This window comes from Littorina saxatilis, linkage group LG2 (assembly GCF_037325665.1).
Source record: "Littorina saxatilis isolate snail1 linkage group LG2, US_GU_Lsax_2.0, whole genome shotgun sequence".
In the NCBI taxonomy this organism is placed as follows: Eukaryota; Metazoa; Mollusca; class Gastropoda; order Littorinimorpha; family Littorinidae; genus Littorina; species Littorina saxatilis.
In genome coordinates, this window is record NC_090246.1 from 38,030,037 (window position 1) to 38,052,266 (window position 22,230).

Consider the following 22,230-nt stretch of genomic DNA (forward strand, 5'->3'; position numbering starts at 1 on the left):
CAACCAAGAGATCAACGGGAGACAAAGAGGGTCTGACAGACAGATATGCCTGCCACCAGTCACATGCACACTACACAAGTATTTCTTAGTCACAATAGTCTGTTATAAACTTAGCATACGTAAACGGTTACAATGGTAACACCAATAAATTATGACTGTAATACCCCCCCCCCCCCCCCCAAAAAAAGTAACAAGTCGCGTAAGGCGAAAATACAATATTTAGTCAAGTAGCTGTCGAACTCACAGAATGAAACTGAACGCAATGCAACGCAGCAAGACCGTAGCATCGTCAGTCAGGCAAAGGCAGTGAAATTGACAAGAAGAGCGGGGTAGTACTTGCGCTGAGAAGGATAGCACGCTTTTCTGTACCTCTCTTCGTTTTAACTTTCTGAGCGTGTTTTTAATCCAAACATATCATATGTATATGTTTTTGGAATCAGGAACCGACAAGGAATAAGATGAAAGTGTTTTTAAATTGATTTCGGAAAAAAAATTTTGATAATAATTTTTATATATTTAATTTTCAGAGCTTGTTTTTAATCCGAATATAACATATTTATATGTTTTTGGAATCAGCAAATGATGGAGAATAAGATAAACGTAAATTTGGATCGTTTTATAAATTTTTTTTTTTTTTTACAATTTTCAGATTTTTAATGACCAAAGTCATTAATTAATTTTTAAGCCACCAAGCTGAAATGCAATACCGAAGTCCGGGCTTCGTCGAAGATTACTTGACCAAAATTTCAACCAATTTGGTTGAAAAATGAGGGCGTGACAGTGCCGTCTCAACTTTCACGAAAAACCGGATATGACGTCATCAAAGACATTTATCAAAAAAATGAAAAAAACGTTCGGGGATTTCATACCCAGGAACTCTCATGTCAAATTTCATAAAGATCGGTCCAGTAGTTTAGTCTGAATCGCTCTACACACACACACACACACACACAGACACACAGACACACACACACACACACGCACATACACCACGACCCTCGTTTCGATTCCCCCTCGATGTTAAAATATTTAGTCAAAACTTGACTAAATATAAAAAAGACCTTACCGTAAAGTTCTTACTTTCTGAAGCTTCTGCTACACCCAACACAGGCGAAAGAGTTAATTAAAAACTCAAAAAACGATGAGGATAAAGGGGTCTTATTTGGTACAGAGTGGGTCTTTTCAGTCTGGCAATCATTTTCATAGTACATGTACAATGACAAATGTTACAGAGGATTCTTGGCACAGTTTGGGTCCATTCTTACATCATGTGATGTAATCTTGCTCTGGAGTTGTTGTTTTCCCAGTTCATCAAAATCCAATAATTATGAGAATGTGCTAATTTAATTAGCTGAAGGCCTAATCTTGTTTCACCTTCATTATGGAATCTTATCAGCCAGTTTATAATTCCCACCCAGTGCAGCAAACCACTGTCACTGAATATCAGAGGTCAATATCCTACATTAAAAAATAGATCCCGAACATTTTTCTTGTTATTACAAAAAAGATACCCATGAAACCCCCTTTTAAGACCTCCAAGAATCTGGAAAAATCTGGTCTTCAAAAGGAGGGAGTCTTAAAATGGGGGTAAATTTACAGAGGCTATGAACATTAAGTCTGAGAAAACAGGGTCTTAAAAGGGGGGTTCCACTGTACCCACAAAACACCCTTCTATGCAAAAGTCCAACAATGAATACATCAACCAAGAACCCTTCAATGTAAGTGAGTGCACATACGTCTGGGGCTTCATCTCTTGTCCACAGAACCAGTTTGTTCCAGTTAATGTCCAGTCGCAGAGAGGCCTGGTGCTCTCCCAGACCGTAGACGTTGGGCGTTGAGAAGCGGGTTCCAATCTGGATAAACTGGTCAGAGAACACAAGCGGAGCCATGTTGCGAGAGTCAAACCTGAGAATGGAGAGAGAGAGATAGAAACTTGAGAAAAAAAGTAAGGTGCCAAACCTAAAGTGCACACAATAGCATAATGCAATAGAAGTGTATTTGCACAGCCTTTTTAAAAATTTATTTTTGCAAGCATCACTTCCATCATGTATTGACAATTGCGTTTTATTCTCGGGAGGGTATATATATAGGTATATGTCTATTATTCTCATTGGAGAGTGTAGCCAGTTAGCACAGCGTATTCTAGAGTGTTCTGCGAGACCCAGAAAAACACGGGTTTCTCGGGTCAGCTCACATGGTGGTAAAGTTGACTGCCACGACTATTAGATGACTAGCGAGTAGTTGAGAGTTGTTTCTCCAAGATAAACCGATGTAGACTGATGAACTTTCTACAAGGCTCCTGCCTTGTGTCTAACTGAAATTCCACGGTGAAATTTTCCCTTTTCTTTTCCTTTCTTTCTTTATTTATTTTCAACCGTTCAAGGTTATATCGCGACGGGGAAAGGGGGGGGGGGGGAGGGGGGATGGGATAGAGCCACTTGTTAATTGTTTCTTGTTCACAAAAGCACTAATCAAAAAATTGCTCCAGGGGCTTGCAACGTAGTACAATATGACCTTACTGGGAGAATGCAAGTTTCCAGTACAAAGGACTTAACATTTCTTACATACTGCTTGACTAAAATCTTTACAAACATTGACTATATTCTAAACAAGAAACACTTAACAAGGGTAAAAGGAGAAACAGAATCCGTTAGTCGCCTCTTACGACATGCTGGGGAGCATCGGGTAAATTCTTCACCCTAACCCGCGGGGGGGGGGGGGGGGGGGGGGGGGGGGGGGAATTTTCCCTATCAGCAGCACGTTTCCAAAGGAAGAACAGTGAAGCAACCTGCTGTGTTTTGGAGTGACACGTCAGGCAGACTTCGTGTTCGTATTCACAAACTATTGAGGTTGGTCGAAGGGCTATATTTTTGTTCTTTCTATCTCTTGCCCTTGTTCGTCTTGGTGGAAAATGGAGGGAATAAGAATTTGAGAATTTGCTCTGTCTCTCTTGGTCATGATTTTAAACAAAATAAATCTTTCAGCATCAAATGAATGTAAACAAAGGCACACAGGGTGGCTCCAATACTGGACCTCTTGATACCATTCCAAAGGGACTGCTGCAGAGTGACCACGTTAATTCACCACTCAGTATAAAATACCCTTATTGTTATTGTTATTATAGTCAAACCAAAGTTTTTAAGAACCGCTCAAGGGACCAATCAAAAGTGGTCATTATAGACGGGAGGTTGCTTTTAAAAGATGATATCAAAAGAAACAAGTCGCGTAAGGCAAAAATATAACATTTAGTCAAGCTCAGTCGAACTCACAGAATGAAACTGAACGCATTGCATTTTTTCCGCAAGACCGTACACTTGTAGCATCGTCTGTCCACCGCTCGTGGCAAAGGCAGTGAAATTAACAATCCAGAAAGGCGCGGTAGCGGTTGCACTGAGGAGGATAGCACGCTTTTCTATATCTCTATTCTTTTTAACTCTCTGAACGTGTGTTAAATCCAAACATATCATATCTATATGTTTTTGGAATCAGGAACGCGGACAAGGAATAAGATGAAATTGTTTTTAAATCGATTTCGGAAATTTAATTTTAATCATAATTTGTATATTTTTAATTTTCAGAGCTTGTTTTTAATCAGAATATAACATATTTATATGATTTTGGAATCAGAAAATGATGAATAATACGATAAACGTAATTTTGGATCGTTTTATAAAAAAAATAATTTTAATTACAATTTTCAGATTTTTAATGACCAAAGTCATTAATCAATTTTTAAGCCTCCAAGCTGAAATGCAATACCAAAGTCGGGCCTTCGTCAAAGATTGCTTTGCCAAAATTTCAATCAATTTGATTGAAAAATGAGGCACTGTATTCTATTATACTGGGATTCCTGTAAGCTCAGCCACTCTCTGCGAGCGCCCACGTTTCCTGCTCCCGGCTAATTATAGTTGACCTCTATTCTCCCGCGCTGAGTGAGGTCAGGTCTGCTGAAACGTGTCTGTGAAAATGCCGGTCTGTGAAAAATACGTGTTTCTTGATGTGAAAAAGGGATCGTTTCAGTGACTTGCGCTTTGGATTATGTTCATCTTGTATATTTTGTTACTTGAATATACAGGCATTGTGTTGGTGCAAACTAGAGTTTTGCAATTTCGGATCCACTCGTTTTGTTTGATTTTGTGGTAATATTAATATCACTGGCACTCATGCCTTGTTCTTTGTTCCTGTTAAAAGAAACAGAATTTGCGCGTTGTATATCAGTTTATAATCAAAAATTTTAGTAGTAAATTTTCATTTGATTAATATACTTACCCAACTCACATATAGCAATTAACCCTAGTTCAGTGCTGGTTACGCTGTACGCGTCCCCTTGGTAACCAAGGGAGACCACTCTAAAAAAGAGAGTGACCTATCCCATAATGCCAGACTAACCACTAGCCTGACTTCCGTATGCGCGCGCATACACCGCCATCTTATCATTCCAAAACGAAGCCCAACTCACTTCTTTTTTAGACCCCCATACCACCACAGCGGGGAGGCGGGAGGGAATAAACGATGTGAGTTGGGTAAGTATATTAATCAAATGAAAATTTACTACTAAAATTTTTGATTAAATTACATATCTTACCCAACTCACATATAGCAGATTGCTATCATAGGAGGAGGGTACTCACCAAATCAATCCACAAGAAACTGCCCTGCAGCCACCAAAGAGGGCAAAGCAGAGTGGGAATCTAGTGGAATTATGATATTAGGACCTGTCCCGCGGCTACCATAACAGATAGCGCGGAACTGCCGTCCTGTCTCAAGACACCTCTGAGGAAGAAGTTTCTAAAAAACCACCTCAGACCGCCAGTAAGCCTACTCCAGTCTTCAGCCTAAAGGACCCGACCGGAGGACTGTCAAAGAGGAGGCCCATGCCCTTGCCTCATACGTCCCAGCTACAGAGAGAGGCAAAACTGCCCTAACAACCCCAGACTATGTTTATCAGCAGGTAAAAAACCTGTCTGATCAAACTGGAGAATCTCTTGGATCAAATTAAATTCCACAATATCCTTACACCTTGCTGTGTTAAGTGATATCCTAAAAGATTCTGGCCACCTGAACCAAGCCAACATCTTGCAAGTATCTAGCCTACAGCTACAATGGCTGGCAGACCGAAAGATCTGAACTGCCGGGCACCAGATACGTCCCGTAGGTAAACATCTTAAAAGGCATTTCCTGATGTCTAGTAGACGTGTACTATAATAGCGGGTACCTAAAATATCCCGCCATTAGAACCTCATGACTAAGTTCTCGCACGTTCAATGAGCTGCGTTAATGACTTATGTAAGTCTCTCAGACTTGAGAACAGGTAAAGAAGAGACCCACACTCTGACTTCTTGAGTCCGTGCTGCCTGAAGAAGGAGGACTGATTGCCCCCCCCCCCCCCCCCTTTCTTGCCACCACTGTAGGCATGCCTAAACAACGTGGCAGGCCATCTAGCTAAGGCTGACTTCACTAAGTCAATGCCTCCACGAGAATTGATGGAAATAAATAAAAACCCTTGTTCTGATGATCTAAACGAATCAGAGCGAGTAAGAAAAATATTCAACTTGAAAAGTTCAAAAGGCTAATAGGGCTCTAGCAGAGCCGAAATAAAGCAAAAAGGATTGAATTGTATTATCAGAGCTGGTTCCTCAGGTTACTGAAAACTCGTCCGAAATACGAATAAAACCTAAGCACTATAGATCAGTTTTTCTCCAAAGAAATGTCTATAGCAAAACCCGATAGAAAAACGAACTTACTCCCACTTCCCTCGGAAGCTATCAGAGTAAGTATGACCGCTTCCCGTGTTAGATTAGTAAGGCTAATTTTGCCAGGGATTCAACAAACCGATCTCAAAAGCTCCAAAACTAGGAGCCAATCTCAAGTCGGAACTGGAGATCTGCTTTCGGCCAACCAAAAGGGAGGCTCCCCTAGTGAAGCTGGCTACAAAGAGCCCACGAGAAAAAATTTTCCCAGCCTAGCCGGTTCAGTGCAACTGATATCGCGTAACGTCTCAAAACAGAGACATGGGAGAAAATTCGGAAAGCCAAAATAGGCGGTTCGCCACCTGCAATGAACGGAGAGAAGTGGAGTTCTTTCCGTTAATATTACGTCCTTTGTTCCAAGCCAGTCAATGTGATATGAAAACTAAGACGCTGACCCCTATGGGATCTCTAGACCAAAACCGGAGTTGAGGCAGAAGCCCCTGAGCGTCTCCATGACTCCCGAACAGAAGACACCCGTGTGGCTCAAGTGTAAACAACAGCGCCCTCTCAACAGCCCTAAAGGCCTTAAGGGCTGGCAACCAATGAGAATGGGCCCATAGTGTGCGACCCACAAGCCGCACACAGTAAAATCAAGAGTATTATCCGGGAACGGGGAGACGAACATTTAACAGAAGGTGACAGTACCGAGAGGCAAAAAACTCCTATCAGCGGCACCTCCAACACCACCAGAAGGAGTAGAAGCGCATAGAGAGATAGCGTCCAAACCGTGTGGACCTACTCGGCCAACTGACTTAGAGAGTCTGCCAAGTCATATCTAGCCTCTCCGGAAGGTACTTCACTGCTAATAAGAACTCGTGGTGTTAACACCACAACAAAATCTCGCATGCTCGATGTGGCCACAATAAGGAGCGAGATGCCCCCCTTTTGCTTATTGAGAAACCAGACCACTGAGGTGTTGTCTGACTGAAACAACACATGTTCTCCCCTGACATTTGTGTCTCCAAAAGTGGAAGTAAACATCAGCACGATCTTCGTAAAAGACCCAAGGAAGGACCCCAATAAAGTGATAGTCCTAATCCCCCTCCGGCCGCTGTGTAAAACACGAAGGCAGAAAGAAGGGTGAATCCAAGCACTCAGACTCCAGTTGACATAACTGTCAATAGTATGAATGAAAACGTGCTTTTGTTTGCCCACTGAACCTGACCGCTAAGAAGCCCCGAGGGGATAAAATGGTGGGTATTTGGCAACGCGACAAGCCGGGAAGAAGCTAACAGCAGAAGCTGAGAACAGCCAGCTTAGCGCTTTTCCTTGATAAGACAGACCGAGGGCTTTTCTTTGCTGTGAGCTTCCCTTTGATAGGGAAGAGTCCACTTGCAAAGAAGAGGAAACGAAAGAGAATCCTCGCGCAAGGGAGAGATTAACGACTCCCAACAGAACAATACTGTCGGCCGAGGCCTTCTCCCAGGCGAACAGCAAAGCTAAATCCTTTATAAATGTGTCCCGACAGAACACAAAGGAATCCCGAGAGTACGTAACCGCACAAGGGAAAGAACGAATCGAAGTCTTGATCAAAGACGACAATCGAAAGAAGTGCGGCCACAATCTTCTACAGCCCGGGGAAAATTGTTCTTACAAACAGACAGTTTCCCCTTGCTATACACATCCCAAAAAGGACGCCCGTCAACCCCAGGATACCCGGGGGTAGTTCCGTAGGCAGAACAAAAGAAAACCTTAAGTTCTTAGGCTTGGCGCTAACCGAGCCTACGAATCGCGCCCAGCGAGTGACGCGCTACTTGAGCGGATGACGCAAGCTAAAGCAACACCGCAACAGGTGCTCAGCCAAGCGCTGCTCCGAAGGAAGAAGAGAGGAAGGAGACTCGTATGAGAAACCTTCCGCAATTCCACCCGCCGCCGATGAAGGACCTAAGAACTAGACGTTCAAAGACTTCCCTTCGAAGGCTCAAATCAGCTAAAGGAGCCGCAAACCGCAGCAATCAAAGCCTCCCCAAAAGATGCCAGCAAAGGCAGAGGTGGGGCCAAAACATCGTTAAAGTACGCAGATTGTTCCTGAGGAGGAGCAAACACGCCAACAAAGATGGAGAAACAAAGGCATATATGACGATGCTACCGCTAACCCTTTCGGGAAAGTAGCGTGTAGCAACCCCTGCTGCCAGAGCCAAAAAGACGGCAGCTTAGCCAAAAGGCAAAAAGAGGTATCACCCTCTGCCACAGAAGCCTCATCTTCTATACCCTCATCATCCTGTTCAGCAGTATCCCAACAAACTTCGAAAGGATGAGAACCGGCAACCAATCCCGACAGGGCAACACATGCCAAGAAGAGGGAAAGGCAGGGAAAAACCCCTGAAGCCGGAACTTCGTGAACAGATTCTCCCTCCACTTGTCTCATCCCAGCTGAAAGACTGGAAGAGGAAATGAACGCAGCCTGTGTAACGGCAGAGGAACCGCAGTAACGGAACCTAAAGCCGAAGGCTGACAAGAGCTGCCTACCAAACACCACAGTGTTAACGGCCGAAGCCACAGCCGCAAAAGCGGAAGCGGAACCGGCCGTGGATTGCCGCCGTTTCAGTTGCAAGCACCACTGCGCTTGAACTTAGACGGCAACAGGAACCCGACGCCATCCGTCAAAGCGGAAGCACCATCGTCCAGACAGCCTTCATGCACCTCAGCGCAATCCGGAAGTTGACCCCCTGCTTGACTGCCATAGTCAAACAGAGAGCCATCTTAACTGTCTTCTTCCTGCCCCCAGGGCGGAAGCGGAAGCCGCACAGACTGACCAAACGTCAAATGACGCACAGAAAGCAACAACCTTCCGTACGCTCTACAGTGTCCCTACCCCCCCCCTGACCGGCCGCTTAGCGGCGATGGCCAGGCAGGGTATCAGAACTTTCACCCGTGAGCGCGATGCCCATGGCTACTTTTGACTGTAGACGCGCTACACTTTCCCCGGAGAACCCGGGTACTCGTGTAGCAGACATACCTTGTGACAGCGAACCACCAGGAGACGGCACACCCCACGAAAGTGGGCAAAACTCGTCCCCATCCTGAACAGCGTGAACATCCGCTCTAGTCACCGTAGCGGAAGGGCCCGCCACAAACTTGGCCAAAGATGACGGTCCTGTCACCCCGGGAGGGAGTGCACGGAGTTCAGCTCGCGTAGACGAAAATTCTTCCGCCAGTGAAGATACCTGTGAACTAAGTGCAAGCAAAAGCGAAGCCACGTCCGCGGCCGCCAGACCAGAAAACAGCAGGAGCAGAAACCGCTTTAGCCGGCTTAGCAACATGAGCGGCCATAACCAAAGGCTACGCCGGCAAAATGGCCGCCGACAAAATGGCGGCATAAGGCATGTCTAGCAAAACATCAATACATTAGCCTGAGTCAAGTTCCAACACCGCCGCGACGGTTTGTTTAGATTATCTAGGCGTCTTTTCGGAGGAGAGGACTCAGCAGCACCTGCTTAGAACTCTGCCCCTTCTTAACGTTATCAGCCAAAGCAAGACAGACTTTGTCAAAAAATTTCAGAAATAATTTTTGGAAAATTTCACAAGTCCAAAATGGCCAAACAACGCCTTTACACAAGTACAAGACAAAAAACGATCTCACCTCAATACAGTAGCAAGGTAAGACGACGAAAGAATACCAAGGAGAAGAAACCCGGTCCCACAGACCAAGCAACATCGGCTGAACAACAGCCAGAGCGTACGTAAATGCGACCAGCCAGTCTGACGCTGAGTTTTGGAATGATAAGATGGCGGTGTATGCGCGCGCATACGGAAGTCAGGCTAGTGGTTAGTCTGGCATTATGGGATAGGTCACTCTCTTTTTTAGAGTGGTCTCCCTTGGTTACCAAGGGGACGCGTACAGCGTAACCAGCACTGAACTAGGGTTAATTGCTATATGTGAGTTGGGTAAGATATGTAATTTAATCACACTGAATACTGATAACAGCCACCGACTGTGTTTTTATTTTGCCGTCAGTAAGTACTTAGTCTTAACTGTGTGATAGACTGAAAACAAGTTTGCAACAGGTGTTTGTGTATGATTTCTGGAGCAGTTTTCGCAGGTTCTCGGAACAGGCACTCGCTACAGTACGCTATTATATGCAGCTCTGTTGACCGTCGTGCATTTCATCTTGTTTGTTTTGTTTTGTGTTTTCCCCCTTCTGTTTTGTTCTAAAGCATGTGACGTGTTTATTCTTAAATTAATGTTGTGACTGTAATTGTGCTTATGTTCTTGCCTGTCTGTATGTGTGAACATGGATTTGCTTGTTTATTTGTGTTTTTGTTTGTTTTTCTTCCAAAAATGTACAGAGTGTTTTTGTTTGTTTGTTTTTCTTCTAAAAATGTACATTGTGTGTGTGTGTGTGTGTGTGTGTGTGTGTGTGTGTGTGTGTGTGTGTGTGTGTGTGTGTGTGTGTGTGTGTGTGTGTGAGTGAATGTGATCCCGCCGGAAAGAGTGTGTTTCAACTCACAATTGAACTGTTTATTTTGAAATTACGCTCACTCTATTCCATTAAAGTGCACGTCATCTTCGTTTTCCTAAAGAATCTCAGAAAAATAACAACCCCAACTGTTGTGCTGTGTTGTTTTGTTTCGTTTTGTCTTTCTTTCTTTATTTGGTGTTTAACGTCGTTTTCAACCATTCAAGGTTATATCGCGACGGGGAAAGGGGGGAGATGGGATAGGGGGGAGATGGGATAGAGCCACTTGTTAATTGTTTCTTGTTCACAAAAGCACTAATCAAAAAATTGCTCCAGGGGCTTGCAACGTAGTACAATATATGACCTTACTGGGAGAATGCAAGTTTTTAGTACAAAGGACTTAACATTTCTTACATACTGCTTCACTAAAATCTTTACAAACATTGACTATATTCTATACAAGAAACACTTAACAAGGGTAAAAGGAGAAACAGAACCGTTAGTCGCCTCTTACGACATGCTGGGTAGCATCGGGTAAATTCTTTCTCGTCCCAACCAATATGGGACTCCCCCTAACCCGCGGGGGGTTCCGTTTTGTCTGTTCTGTTTTGTTTGCGATAATGAAACAAACGTTAAATTGTCGTCGGATCGACGAGTTTTGTTTCCTGTGGTATACAAGTTTGTGAGAACAGTAGAGAAAACAGAGTCTGTGTTGAAAAACTTCCAAATCAACTTGTGTGCTGCTATGGGATTACTGATGTATGGCGCTGCAATGATACCAGTCAAAAGTCGTGTATAGGAGTGCCCGTCAGGTAGGCTTTTTGTTTTATTCACATGCAGCTAACAATTTGCATGAACGTGTATTGAAAGACCGTTTTTTCTTTATTTTATATTACAGACATTACATGCACTATTTTGAATTATATAAACGCAAAACAAATTTCACATGCGCACCATACGCATGCCTAAAATATGTATGTAAATACGACTGTATTATATACTCTGTTGTTTGTATATATTTTGTAAAGTGTTGTACATGTATATATCAGTGTACTTAGGGATTACCTTGGTCTTTTTTTCATTATTTTGTGTTCTTTTATTGTGGCACACTGATTCAGATGTTTTGTTTATTGTACGTGTTGTCTTCTGTCCTCTTATAGATTGTGCCGTGCTTTGAGATGTTGGGTTTTCTGTTGATTTAACTGAAGCATCGATGTGTTTTTCAGATCTGTAAAGTATGGTATAATTATGTACTTGAATATAACTGACAAGTAGTATCCTCTGTGTTGTCTTCTGCTAAATATTATGGCACTTCGCGGGAGTTCCGGATGTTAAAGCGCAAGCAGGTGTTTATTATCAGCAGCTCACAGACTGATTGCCAGTACACATGCAGTTACACAGCAAGCGAGCCAGCCTTCGGCATCAGCTTATCGCTGTGTTTGCCAGCCGCCCGCGGCAAATTCAGCATTTCTCAGTTCAAGCGCCAGTGGCAGTGTGTGGGAAAGACAGGGAAAGGGGAAGGGAGAGAGAAATAGGCGGGATGGAGGTTGCTTTGGCGAGCTATTTTTAACTCCAGCTGAGCGTGCATGGAATGGAATAGTGTGGAGGGTGCGACAGTTCCGCCTCAACTTGTACAAAATACCGGATATGACGTCATCAAAGACATTTATCCAAAAAATGAAAAAAACGTCTGGGGATATCATACCCAGGAACTCTCATGAAAAATTTCATAAAGATCGGTCCAGTAGTTTACTCTGAATCGCTCTACACACACACACACACCATGACCCTTGTCTCGATTCCCCCCTCTATGTTAAAACATTTAGTCAAAACTTGACTAAATGTAAAAACTCTGCGATCTTTTGAGGTGGTCGTTAACGACAGGTAGTCAGTCGCCAGGGTACGTTCAACTGTATTATTATCATAAAAGGAATCAAACCCATCACGCACAGTGTGGCCCCAGTGCTTGACCGCCTAATAAGGATGCCGAAAGGACTCTGCTGCAGAGTGACCACGTAGTCACCACTGCCCGTGTGATTGGGCGGACCCTTGGTCAGGTTCAGCGGCACTTCATAGCGCTTGTTGTTGGGATCATATATCTGAAATGAAAAGGAAACAAACCATTCCATCATCAGCACAGTGAAACCTAAGAAAAGAGCCCTGTATAAAAGACGAGGTACATTTACAGACCGTATGTCGTTATGAAGAGAACATTTTGGAAAACAGTTAAGGTCTTCAAACAGATCGAGGAGATCTTAAAATGGATTGTCTTTAACCAGACAGAGGGTTTACTGTATTATCATTTGGTGTGCCATGTTGATATGAGCTGTAGTACTGTACAAATGGAAAAATGCTGTGTCTGTTGGTACAGTATGTGACATATACTGATATAGTAGTACATTGACAATTCTTTTTAGCATAGATATGTGCAATTGTCTTCTAGAAACTTTGTTTAAAATACCTTGCTCTTTTTAATTCTGTCAATATATTCAATGGTAAGCGACAGTCTACAAAACTACTATTATGCACCATCTATGCACTGTTAAACCGTGTTACACCTTTCAATGTTATCACTGACCCAGATCATGCAACTTTTAATAGTTCAACAAAAATTCCTATGTAGAGAATGTACACATGTATTGGGACAGAAGTCATTATGTATACATGTGTAGCCAAGCGCTACAATTGCTACCCTGCTTAACACTCTAGAGTTTGAAGGAAAATGATGTAATTACTCCCTCGCCTCACGGCTGAACATTTAGGGGCATGTGACGCGGGGGACAACTCTGGCTTAAAATTAAATCTGACGATGGGAAAATTTGAAGCAAAATGAGCTTAGCATTTAGTTACAAAGGGAGCTACGTAAATGTAATTCTTTAGCAAACAGGACGTGTGCGAATCTCATTCTGGCACAGCTAGTCTCTAATAATGCATTTGTCCAAACATCTGCCAATAGATCTGCTAAGTGCTATCCCTGGTCTAAGTTTCCCTTAATTTGGTCCTAATTATATGTTTCTCAAGCTATAATGCAGTACATGTACCAAATTCAGGTCAAGCATGCACCATTAGACACACCAGATCTATACAGGTCAAGGATTGGATCACACTACATAATGATAAGATCTTCCAGTGCAGACGCATCACTTTTTTTTATCACTACTATCTGATCTTGGCACACCACATACGGTCTCTGTCACATCTGCTGGAAGATGTAGATCTGTGACAATCACAAATCAATGCTACTGCATGACTGTGCAAATTACATTAAATTATTTGTTTGTAAGGAAATCTAGCTTCTTTGTCAACTTATCTTTGAATCGTTTGAGTAAAATAATATTGATCATCAGCAAGAAAGTTCTGTTACCACTTTAAAAAAAAAAAATTACAAACAGATGACAACATTTTAACAGCACTTTTCAGGATTCTTAAAGTTAAAACACACCAAGTTAAAATGACAGATTCCCAATGGTGGAACTCATCATCTCATTTAATATGCATGTTCTCTAGAAAGGGGAGTGAATGTACACATTTAACTATTAATGATATCCGTATTCATGACTCTCAAACGAACACCCCCCTCCCCCCCCCCCCCCCCCCATGCCCATCTTCTTCCAGTTCCACTGCAGTCACAGACTCACAGTTGATTATTCTGCCATAGCATTCAGCACTAGCAGAGGGGTTTGAAACATGCAAACTCTTGGTTTATTGCTGTGAGATCTACCCTTGCTAGCTACACTGACAGGTGTCTTAGTACTCTTACCCTGAAGCGCACGATGTTGTCTGACTGGAACACAACGTCAAACTGCAGCTCCACCACATCATTGGGATACGGGGATGTTGTTTTCCTCGTTAGAGTTGCAGTCATTCCTGTTGCCGTGGGTTTGGATGCTGTGGCAGAATAGCTGACATAGTCTGCAGGGTAGAAGCAGAATGGAACGCCTTTTTGAATGTTCGGATCCCAGCAGCATCCTCGAGAGGCACATTCAAATTCCGTCGCCAACCAGAACTTGGGCCAGCAGTCAAATCGATCATCTGATGTTATTCCGCATGTTGCATTTGACGGTCCCCTTACTATCTGAGACGCTGGGCTGGATTCTTGTGGTTCTCTCTGTTCCATAACTTGGACGGGAGATTCCTGTTCAGAGCTGATTTCTCGTTGTGGTTGCTGGGCTGTGATGTCCACTTTAATCTCCACCTGTTCAACAATCGTGTGGACAGACTGGGAAGGACTAGGTTTAGCCTGTCCATCATTTATCAGCGGTTTAGGGTGTCCAGCGAAGAGGAAGAGAATAACAACAAGGCTGACAAAGAGACCTGAGACCATACCAAGCGTGAAGTTATAGCGTTCTTTCCGTCTTTGTTTTGCCATGATGATTTTAGGTGACATCACAGAGTCATGGTGAGAACAAGTGTCACTGTCAGACAGAAGATTCTTTTTGTCTGACTTCATCTTCGCTGCCTCAGGTGCAAAACCGTTCTGTCAGCGAACGCGTCCCTGCGCGAAAGAAGCACTATTAATACTAGCACAATGTCTGGGTCGGCTTCGATCACACTAGAGTGAAACCCCGATGAAAAGAAGACGCTATTTTGGTAACTGTGTCATGTGATCGTAAGTGCGTTATCACGTGAGTCGGGTCTGACTAATTACTGTGCAACCACTCGCGACCAAGCACAACGCCGCGCGACCTCAAACGGAAGCATTTACAGTAATATTTTTGTTGTTCTAGTATCTCCATAGTCATTTCTCACGTTGTATCATGTTTTCAAGCCATAGAAATGAAAAATAAGGGAGTTGTGATGCATTTTCGAAGAGCGAGTGAGTCGGAAAGCGAAAGCACCGGATTTCTGTTCTCGAACTTTTGGACTTTGAAGCAGCGGCTATCGTTGACTGTTGTGTGCATGCCTCTTGAGTATTCTGAGTCTCATTATCCCTCGATCGTAGGTGGTGGGGCGGATCCTGCGTCTGGATTGGTCGGCGGCTGTTAGAAGTCTTGCTGCAGGTAGTGCTGGAATCGTGTCATTAGCTATCTTGAATAACAACATCACAATCTTACACGAAACACACCGACACGACTGAACACGCGCTTAATAAAGGCTTTCAATATGAGCCGCGCATCAAACAACAACTAGAGAACATCACTGATACAAAACATCCTATAACTACATCCTACGTGCTTCCCCTGGCCGGTTCGGCCATACTGAAAAGTTACCGTGCGCAACTCAGTGACCACCCGGGCGTGCAGGCGAGGACGGTAGGGGAGACCGGGGCTAGTCCGCCCCCGGGGCACATCCGTCTTTGTCTGTTTATTCTTACGTTTGCCACCTTTTAGTCATTCACACCATGTGAGAGTGGTGTCCCTTCTTCCCGCCATATCCTTCAGAAGTTTAAAGGTTGCGGGCCCATATATCGTGAGTACAGATCACAAAAAGTGTTTTTCTTCATTTTTTGTAACATGAATGCATTGGAGTTGACTTAGGTTTTGATGCATTACCTCTGAGAACAAATACTTAGTCTTGGTGTCGAGTGAAAGTGCGTTAACTGAATTAAGGTCGAGTTCTGACGAAAGTTTTGCTTCTTCCTTCCCATTTTGTGCTCGCTATCTGGCACTAGAATTGCCTGCCCGTGCGGGGGCAAGTCCGCCTATTTGTCATGGGGCATGTCCGCCGTGAGCAGTATGTACAACACATGTTCATGCGAACATAAAAACTGTCTGCACATTGATATCAGCTACACATTTGTCTTGATGTAAAATACAAAATCAATCTTCTAGTTCATCAAACTCGCCAGTTATGCTACCAAAAGCATAAAAGTAGGCGGACTAGCCCCGGTCTCCCCTAACGTAATTTTTTGTTACATTCTTTCGTATTTTGTCATTGGCATTTTTGAACCTGAATATTAAAGGGAATTAAAAAAGCTTTCCCACTAAAGCTTGCCCACTACTAGTCTTGTACATACTATGGGATGAGAGCGGCGGACTTGCCCCACCCTGTAGGCGGACTTACCCCGACTTGGGGCAAGTTCGCCTACGTTAGGGTAGGTCTACTTAAAGCAGTATGTACAACAAATGTTCATGCGCACATAAAAACTGTCTGCACATTGATATCAGCTACACATTTGTCTTGATGTAAAATAAAAAATCAGTCTTCTAGTTCATCAAACTCGCCAGTTATGCTACCAAAAGCATAAAAGTAGGCGGACTAGCCCCGGTCTCCCCTACCCGTCTCGCGCCCGTGACTCCATAGGAGAGCGGATCAACTGAGTTGACACTGACTCAGAGAGAACGAAGACTAGCCTGAGTGGATGAACACCGTCAGACCGAGCTAGTAAGTATAAGCGCGTTTACGATCCGTACAGGTGACTGGACAGACATGTGCATCTCAAAATGTAATTGAGACGGAAAAGGATAATGACATTACACAAAACATAAAGCGATCAGCAAAACTTACACAAGACACAAATGACAGAAAAACAGTATAACGAATTAGTAGCCCGTTGGCAATTGGCTACATAACGGAAAACGACAACTTGCATTTTAATGGCTAGTTAGCTAATCTAACGTTAATTTGCCGCCTTAATAATGCTGACGACGACTGGCTTGCTGGGTTTGCTGGCAATAAGCTGGCTGGTATCCTTCTGTGACTGTCGTCCAAGGCCTTTCAAGTTGTCACGTCAACCAGATTCCTGGAGTGATCTGCCATATGAACCTCGGCAGAGCGGCCAAACCAATCATCAGAAATAAACACACACACAAAGTAGAATAAGTGCAAAGTCCTTGTTAACATCTGAAATAGACAAAAAGAAAAGCAGAATGAGTACAGAGTCCTGGTTAACATCTGAAGTACTCATTTATCTTTTAATGGCTAATTAGCTATTCTAACGCTAACCGGCTTGCCTTAATCAGTGATGCTGACGACGTCTGGCTGGCAGGCTGGCATCCTCCTGTGACTGTCCAAGGCCTCTTGTTCTTTCCGGCGATTCCTGGAGTGATCTGCAATGACCCTGCTATTCATCATCAGTGTGTGTGTGTTTATAGTGTGTGTGTGTTTGTGTGTACCCCCCGCGGGTTAGGGGGAGTCCCATATTGGTTGGGACGAGAAAGAATTTACCCGATGCTCCCCAGCATGTCGTAAGAGGCGACTAACGGATTCTGTTTCTCCTTTTACCCTTGTTAAGTGTTTCTTGTATAGAATATAGTCAATTTTTGTAAAGATTTTAGTCAAGCAGTATGTAAGAAATGTTAAGTCCTTTGTACTGGAAACTTGCATTCTCCCAGTAAGGTCATATATTGTACTACGTTGCAAGCCCCTGGAGCAAATTTTGATTAGTGCTTTTGTGAACAAGAAACAATTGACAAGTGGCTCTATCCCATCTCCCCCCTTCCCCCGTCGCGATATAACCTTCGTGGTTGAAAACGACGTTAAATAATAATAATAATAATAACGGGCATTTATAAAGCGCCTTATCAAAAGTTCAAAGCGCGGGACAACAATACATGTATACAAAAATCATACAATCACTGTCAGATTCAAACAACACATCATGCACATCTCACATCCCCAGACTCTATACTAAGGAACTATCCGTAGTGTTGTTGGAACAAGTGAGTTTTCAAATTGGACTTAAAAGATGAAATGGATGGAGAGTGACGTAATTGAAAGGGGAGTGAATTCCATAACTGAGGTCCATAATACGAAAACGTGCGGAAGCCATGAGCCTTGCGTTTAAAGCGACCTTGACAGAGAAGTCGAGCATCATCAGAAGAACGAAGGGTGCGAGAGGGAGTGTAGAGAGAGACCAGTTCAGAAAGATAGGCAGGTGCCGATTCAGAGATGATATTGTAGCAGAAGCAGGCAGCTTTATACCTAATACGTTCAGATACAGGAAGCCAGTGAAGTTCTTTCATGAGAGGAGTGCAGGGTTGTCGATGCTGTGCTCTGAAAATGAGACGTGCAGCAGAGTGTTGTACTTTTTGCAAGGGTTGGAGAGTGGAGTCAGGGCAGCCTATGAGAAGGGAGTTGCAGTAATCTAATCTGGACAGAATGCAGGATGTAACGAGAGTTTTAGTGGCATCAACAGTGAGAAATTTTCTTATGGAACCTATTCTTCTGATCTCAAAGTAACATGTCTGACAGACTTTTTTGATGTGTTGTTTCATTGAGAGGTGGGAGTCCATGATGAACCCAAGATTCCTAGCACTATCAGAGAGAGAAATGTCACTAGAACCTACAGTGATGGAGGCTGGAAGGGAAGTGGTCGAACAGGAAGCTCCAGAGAAAAGAAGAAATTCAGTCTTGTCATCATTTAACTTGAGCATATTGTTTGTCATCCATGATTTAATATCTGAAGTGCAGTTTTGGAGAGTGTGCGTCACCGCTTGGATTTCTGTAGGCTTGCATGCTTGTTGGAGTTGTGTGTCGTCTGCAAAGAGGTAGTGATTGACTGCGTGTTGCTTGATGACGGCAGAGAGAGGAGTGGTGTATAGTACAAATAAAACTGGGCCTAGAACTGATCCCTGGGGAACGCCGAAACAGAGAGGAGATGGAGGAGATGAGAGATTATTGACAGACACATACTGACTACGGCCCTGTAGATATGAACTAAACCAGTGAAGAGCGGTAGAGTGAATGCCAAAAACAGATTCGAGACGAGAGAGCAGAACAGAGTGATCGATCGTATCGAACGCAGCTGAGTTATCCAAGAGAAGCAGAACTGATAGGTCATCATTATCCAGAGCAGAAAGAATGTCATTCACAACACGAAGCAAAACAGTCTCGGTGCTGTGGCCAGCCCTATACGCTGACTGAAGAGGGTTGCAGAGGTTGTTGGTTTCAAGGTGGGAGAGAAGCTGACTAAGCACTACTTTTTCCAGAATTTTAGAAATGAATGGCAAGTTGGAAACAGGCCTATAGTTTTTCAACTGATTTTTATCCAGAGATGGTTTCTTGATCAAAGGTTTAACTACTGCAGTTTTCAAGTCCATTGGCACAGTGCCAGAAGTGAGAGAAGAGTTGATTATGTTGGTTATGATGGGAAGAAAAAGGTCAAGGTTTTCATAAAACAAGTTGGTGGGGATGGGGTCTAGCTCACAAGACTTTGGCACTGTGTTCTTCAAAATCTTCAAAACAAACTGCTCAGATACAGGAATGAAGCTATCCAACAAAGAACCAGAGAATTGTGAAGCCGGAGGCGAAGCCACTGGTGGAGGAAAGCTATTTCTGATGGTTTCGATCTTCTCAGTGAAGTAGTCAGAAAATACAGTTGGCAGGTCCTTGGGGTCATGGGTGGTGGGGAGGCTGGAAACCGTCTGTTTTCCAAGCAGAGAATTGAAATTTTGAAAAAGTTCTTTGCATGTTCTACTACCTATAATCTGGGCAGAGAAGAAAGCAGTTTTAGCGCCTTCAACTAAGTCATTTACTTTGCGTTTGATGGTTTCAAAAATCTCTTTGTGAACAGTGAGTTTGGATTTAAGCCAGCACCTCTCCGCCTGACGACGTTCACGTTTCAGTTTGCCAAACTGCTCAGAGATGCTACTGAACCACGGGTTAGATTTCCGCTGACGAACCGTGCGTTGGCAGAGAGGGGCGTGCCTATCAAGAATTGAGCGCAACGTCTGGTTATATTCAGTGACAGAGCAATCTTGAGATAAACCAGCTACATCATGTCTAAAAGACTCCTTATCAATCTTCTTGATGCTACGAAAAGTTATTGTTACAGGGGCAGACACAGGCTTTGGAACATTTAGACGACATAATACGGCGTTGTGGTCAGACTTAAGGTCGTGACTGACAAAACATGAACTGACAATGGCATCAGAAGGGCGATGAATGACTAAATCTAACATGTGACCATGCTTATGAGTCGGAGAGTCAACAGACTGGTGAAAACTGAACATGTCGAACAAATCTGAGAGTTTCTTGGTGTTGGAGTCCTCAGCATTTTCAAAATGAAAATTAAAGTCACCCATCACAAGAGTTTTCCCAGGCAAAGAATCACAATGCTCAAGAAAGTCTGGAAACTGGTCAAAAAACATAGTGTTCGTGAGCTTATTCTTCTTGCTTGGAGGTGGCCTATAGACACAGGCGATGTTGATTCTAGAATCCTGAACGGTCATAGTCAGAGTAGCAGCCTCAAAGGTGGGGTGGCTCAGAGGTGATTGTGTGACAGTGCAAATCAAGAAAGAAAAGAAAGTGTTTGTGTGTGTGTGAGTGTGTGTGTGTGTGTGTGTGTGTGTGTGTGTGTGTGTTTGTGTGTGTGTGTGTGTGTGTGTGTGTGTGTGTGTGTGCATAAGAAAATGAAAAAGATTGAGATCCTTTTTCTTTGGAAGGCTTTCAACACAAACTGACCTAATGACGGTAACTAAAGACTGACTTGAGAGAGAGAGACTGAGAGAGACTGGAGAGAGAGAGAGAGAGAGAGAGAGAGAGAGATCGGAGAGAGAGAGAGAGAGAGAGATCGGAGAGAGAGAGAGAGAGAGAGATCGGAGAGAGAGAGAGAGAGATCGAGAGAGATCGAGAGAGATCGAGAGAGACTGAGAGAGAGACTGAGAGAGAGAGGGGAGAGGGAGAGAGAGAATTCCAGTCGCGGCTTAATTTTCATTCAGTTTCGCTCGCTAGCTCTTCGAAAATGCACCATAACTCCCTTATCCCCGAGTACGCTAGTACTTGGGCTCAACAGACTTTAATCGTGTGTCTGTGTGTGTGTGTGTGTGTGTGTGTGTGTGTGTGTGTGTGTGTGTGTGTGTGTGTCTTTCTCGACTTAACAGCTTATTCACTGGGCGAAAAGTCACGTTTTGGCACTATAACGTGGCATATAACATGAAACATGAAGTTAATCAACTGAATTTTGTGGCATTATACCTGTGCGATTCACATCAAGTTAGAAAAACTGCCGTAACGCAATAAAATCCCTGGGATTTTAGCAGGGTGCAAAACACGGTAAAACATCGAGTTTTGGTGTCTGTGTTTTGGACGTTTTCGCTACGTTAACGCACGGCGATTCACGTCGTGTTAAACGCGTTTCAGCAGTGCGCAAAACACCACAAAACCTATGGAGTTACGATACGTTTTTCTGGTTTCTAAAACTTGATGTTAGAGTGTTGTTTTGATGGATTATTCTGCGTTTTCATCAGCCTGGTGCCAAACCCCGGCCGCCTCTCGGCGAGTCTGCAGAATCAGACGATTATCGGCTTCCTCTCTCTCTCTTTCTCTCTCAGCACGGTCACACACACACACACACACACACATATATATATATATATATATATATATATATATATATATATATATATATATATATAATATATATATATATATAATTATATACATACACACACACACATTGCACCGGCATACACCATACACACACACACACACACACACACACACCGTCACACACACATTCACACCGTCACTGCACACACACATTATAACTGACATAGTAATGACACACAAACGGTACACACAGGCACACGCACAGGCACACACTGTGCACACACTGGGACACACAAACATACATACACACACACACACATGCACGCGCGCGCGCACACTATGGGCACACACACTCGCACACACACACACACACACACACACACCTTTTTTGGTATCTCTTATTTTCTCCATAAGAGCCTTGTAAGTGCACAAGAGGAGATACAGTACGAATAGCCCGTGCGTTGAACAGAGAAAGTAGGTCATTTTAAACTGACAATTTTTGGCCAGCCAGATAAGAGTTCGTCTCTATTCCTTAGCAAACCTACGGTACCGAGCGAGTTAATCATTTTCACATGTGTTGCGGAGGCGAGCTTTGCTGGCCCTGAGAAAGCCGACTGACCACAAAGAGGTCTTTGTTCTAGTTCCCCCCCTCCCCAAAACATCCGGCCGAGAGGGTGGCTGATTGACTGGACTTTACTCTCCATGTATCTGTAGGAAGTGACTCGAGTTGGAGATTTTAGGTTTTTCTTTGCCCTACCTTTTCTGGTAATGTTTTAATCGCATAGTTTTTGGATGCGACACATAATGTCCCTTTTACATTTAGTCAAGTTTTGACTAAATGTTTTAACGTAGAGGGGGGAATCGAGACG

At 43.6% G+C, this 22,230-nt stretch overlaps 1 protein-coding gene across 5 annotated transcripts in view; it reads right to left on the bottom strand.

Moving 5' to 3' along the window:
• LOC138958929 (lysosomal alpha-glucosidase-like) overlaps positions 1–14,765 on the bottom strand; it is a 49,642-nt gene extending 34,877 nt beyond the window's left edge. For 4 of the 5 annotated variants that reach the window (XM_070330268.1, XM_070330271.1, XM_070330267.1 and 1 more), the window contains exons 1-3: positions 13,911–14,765; positions 12,101–12,249; positions 1,737–1,905 (exon numbers count right to left, since the gene is read on the bottom strand). In XM_070330268.1, coding sequence (XP_070186369.1) covers positions 1,737–1,905; positions 12,101–12,249; positions 13,911–14,600 — 1,008 coding nt within the window. In that variant the 5' untranslated portion in view covers positions 14,601–14,765. The remainder of the gene's footprint in view (positions 1–1,736; positions 1,906–12,100; positions 12,250–13,910) is intronic. The other variant, XM_070330266.1, reaches the window with a different exon arrangement.
• Positions 14,766–22,230: the final 7,465 nt, after the last annotated feature.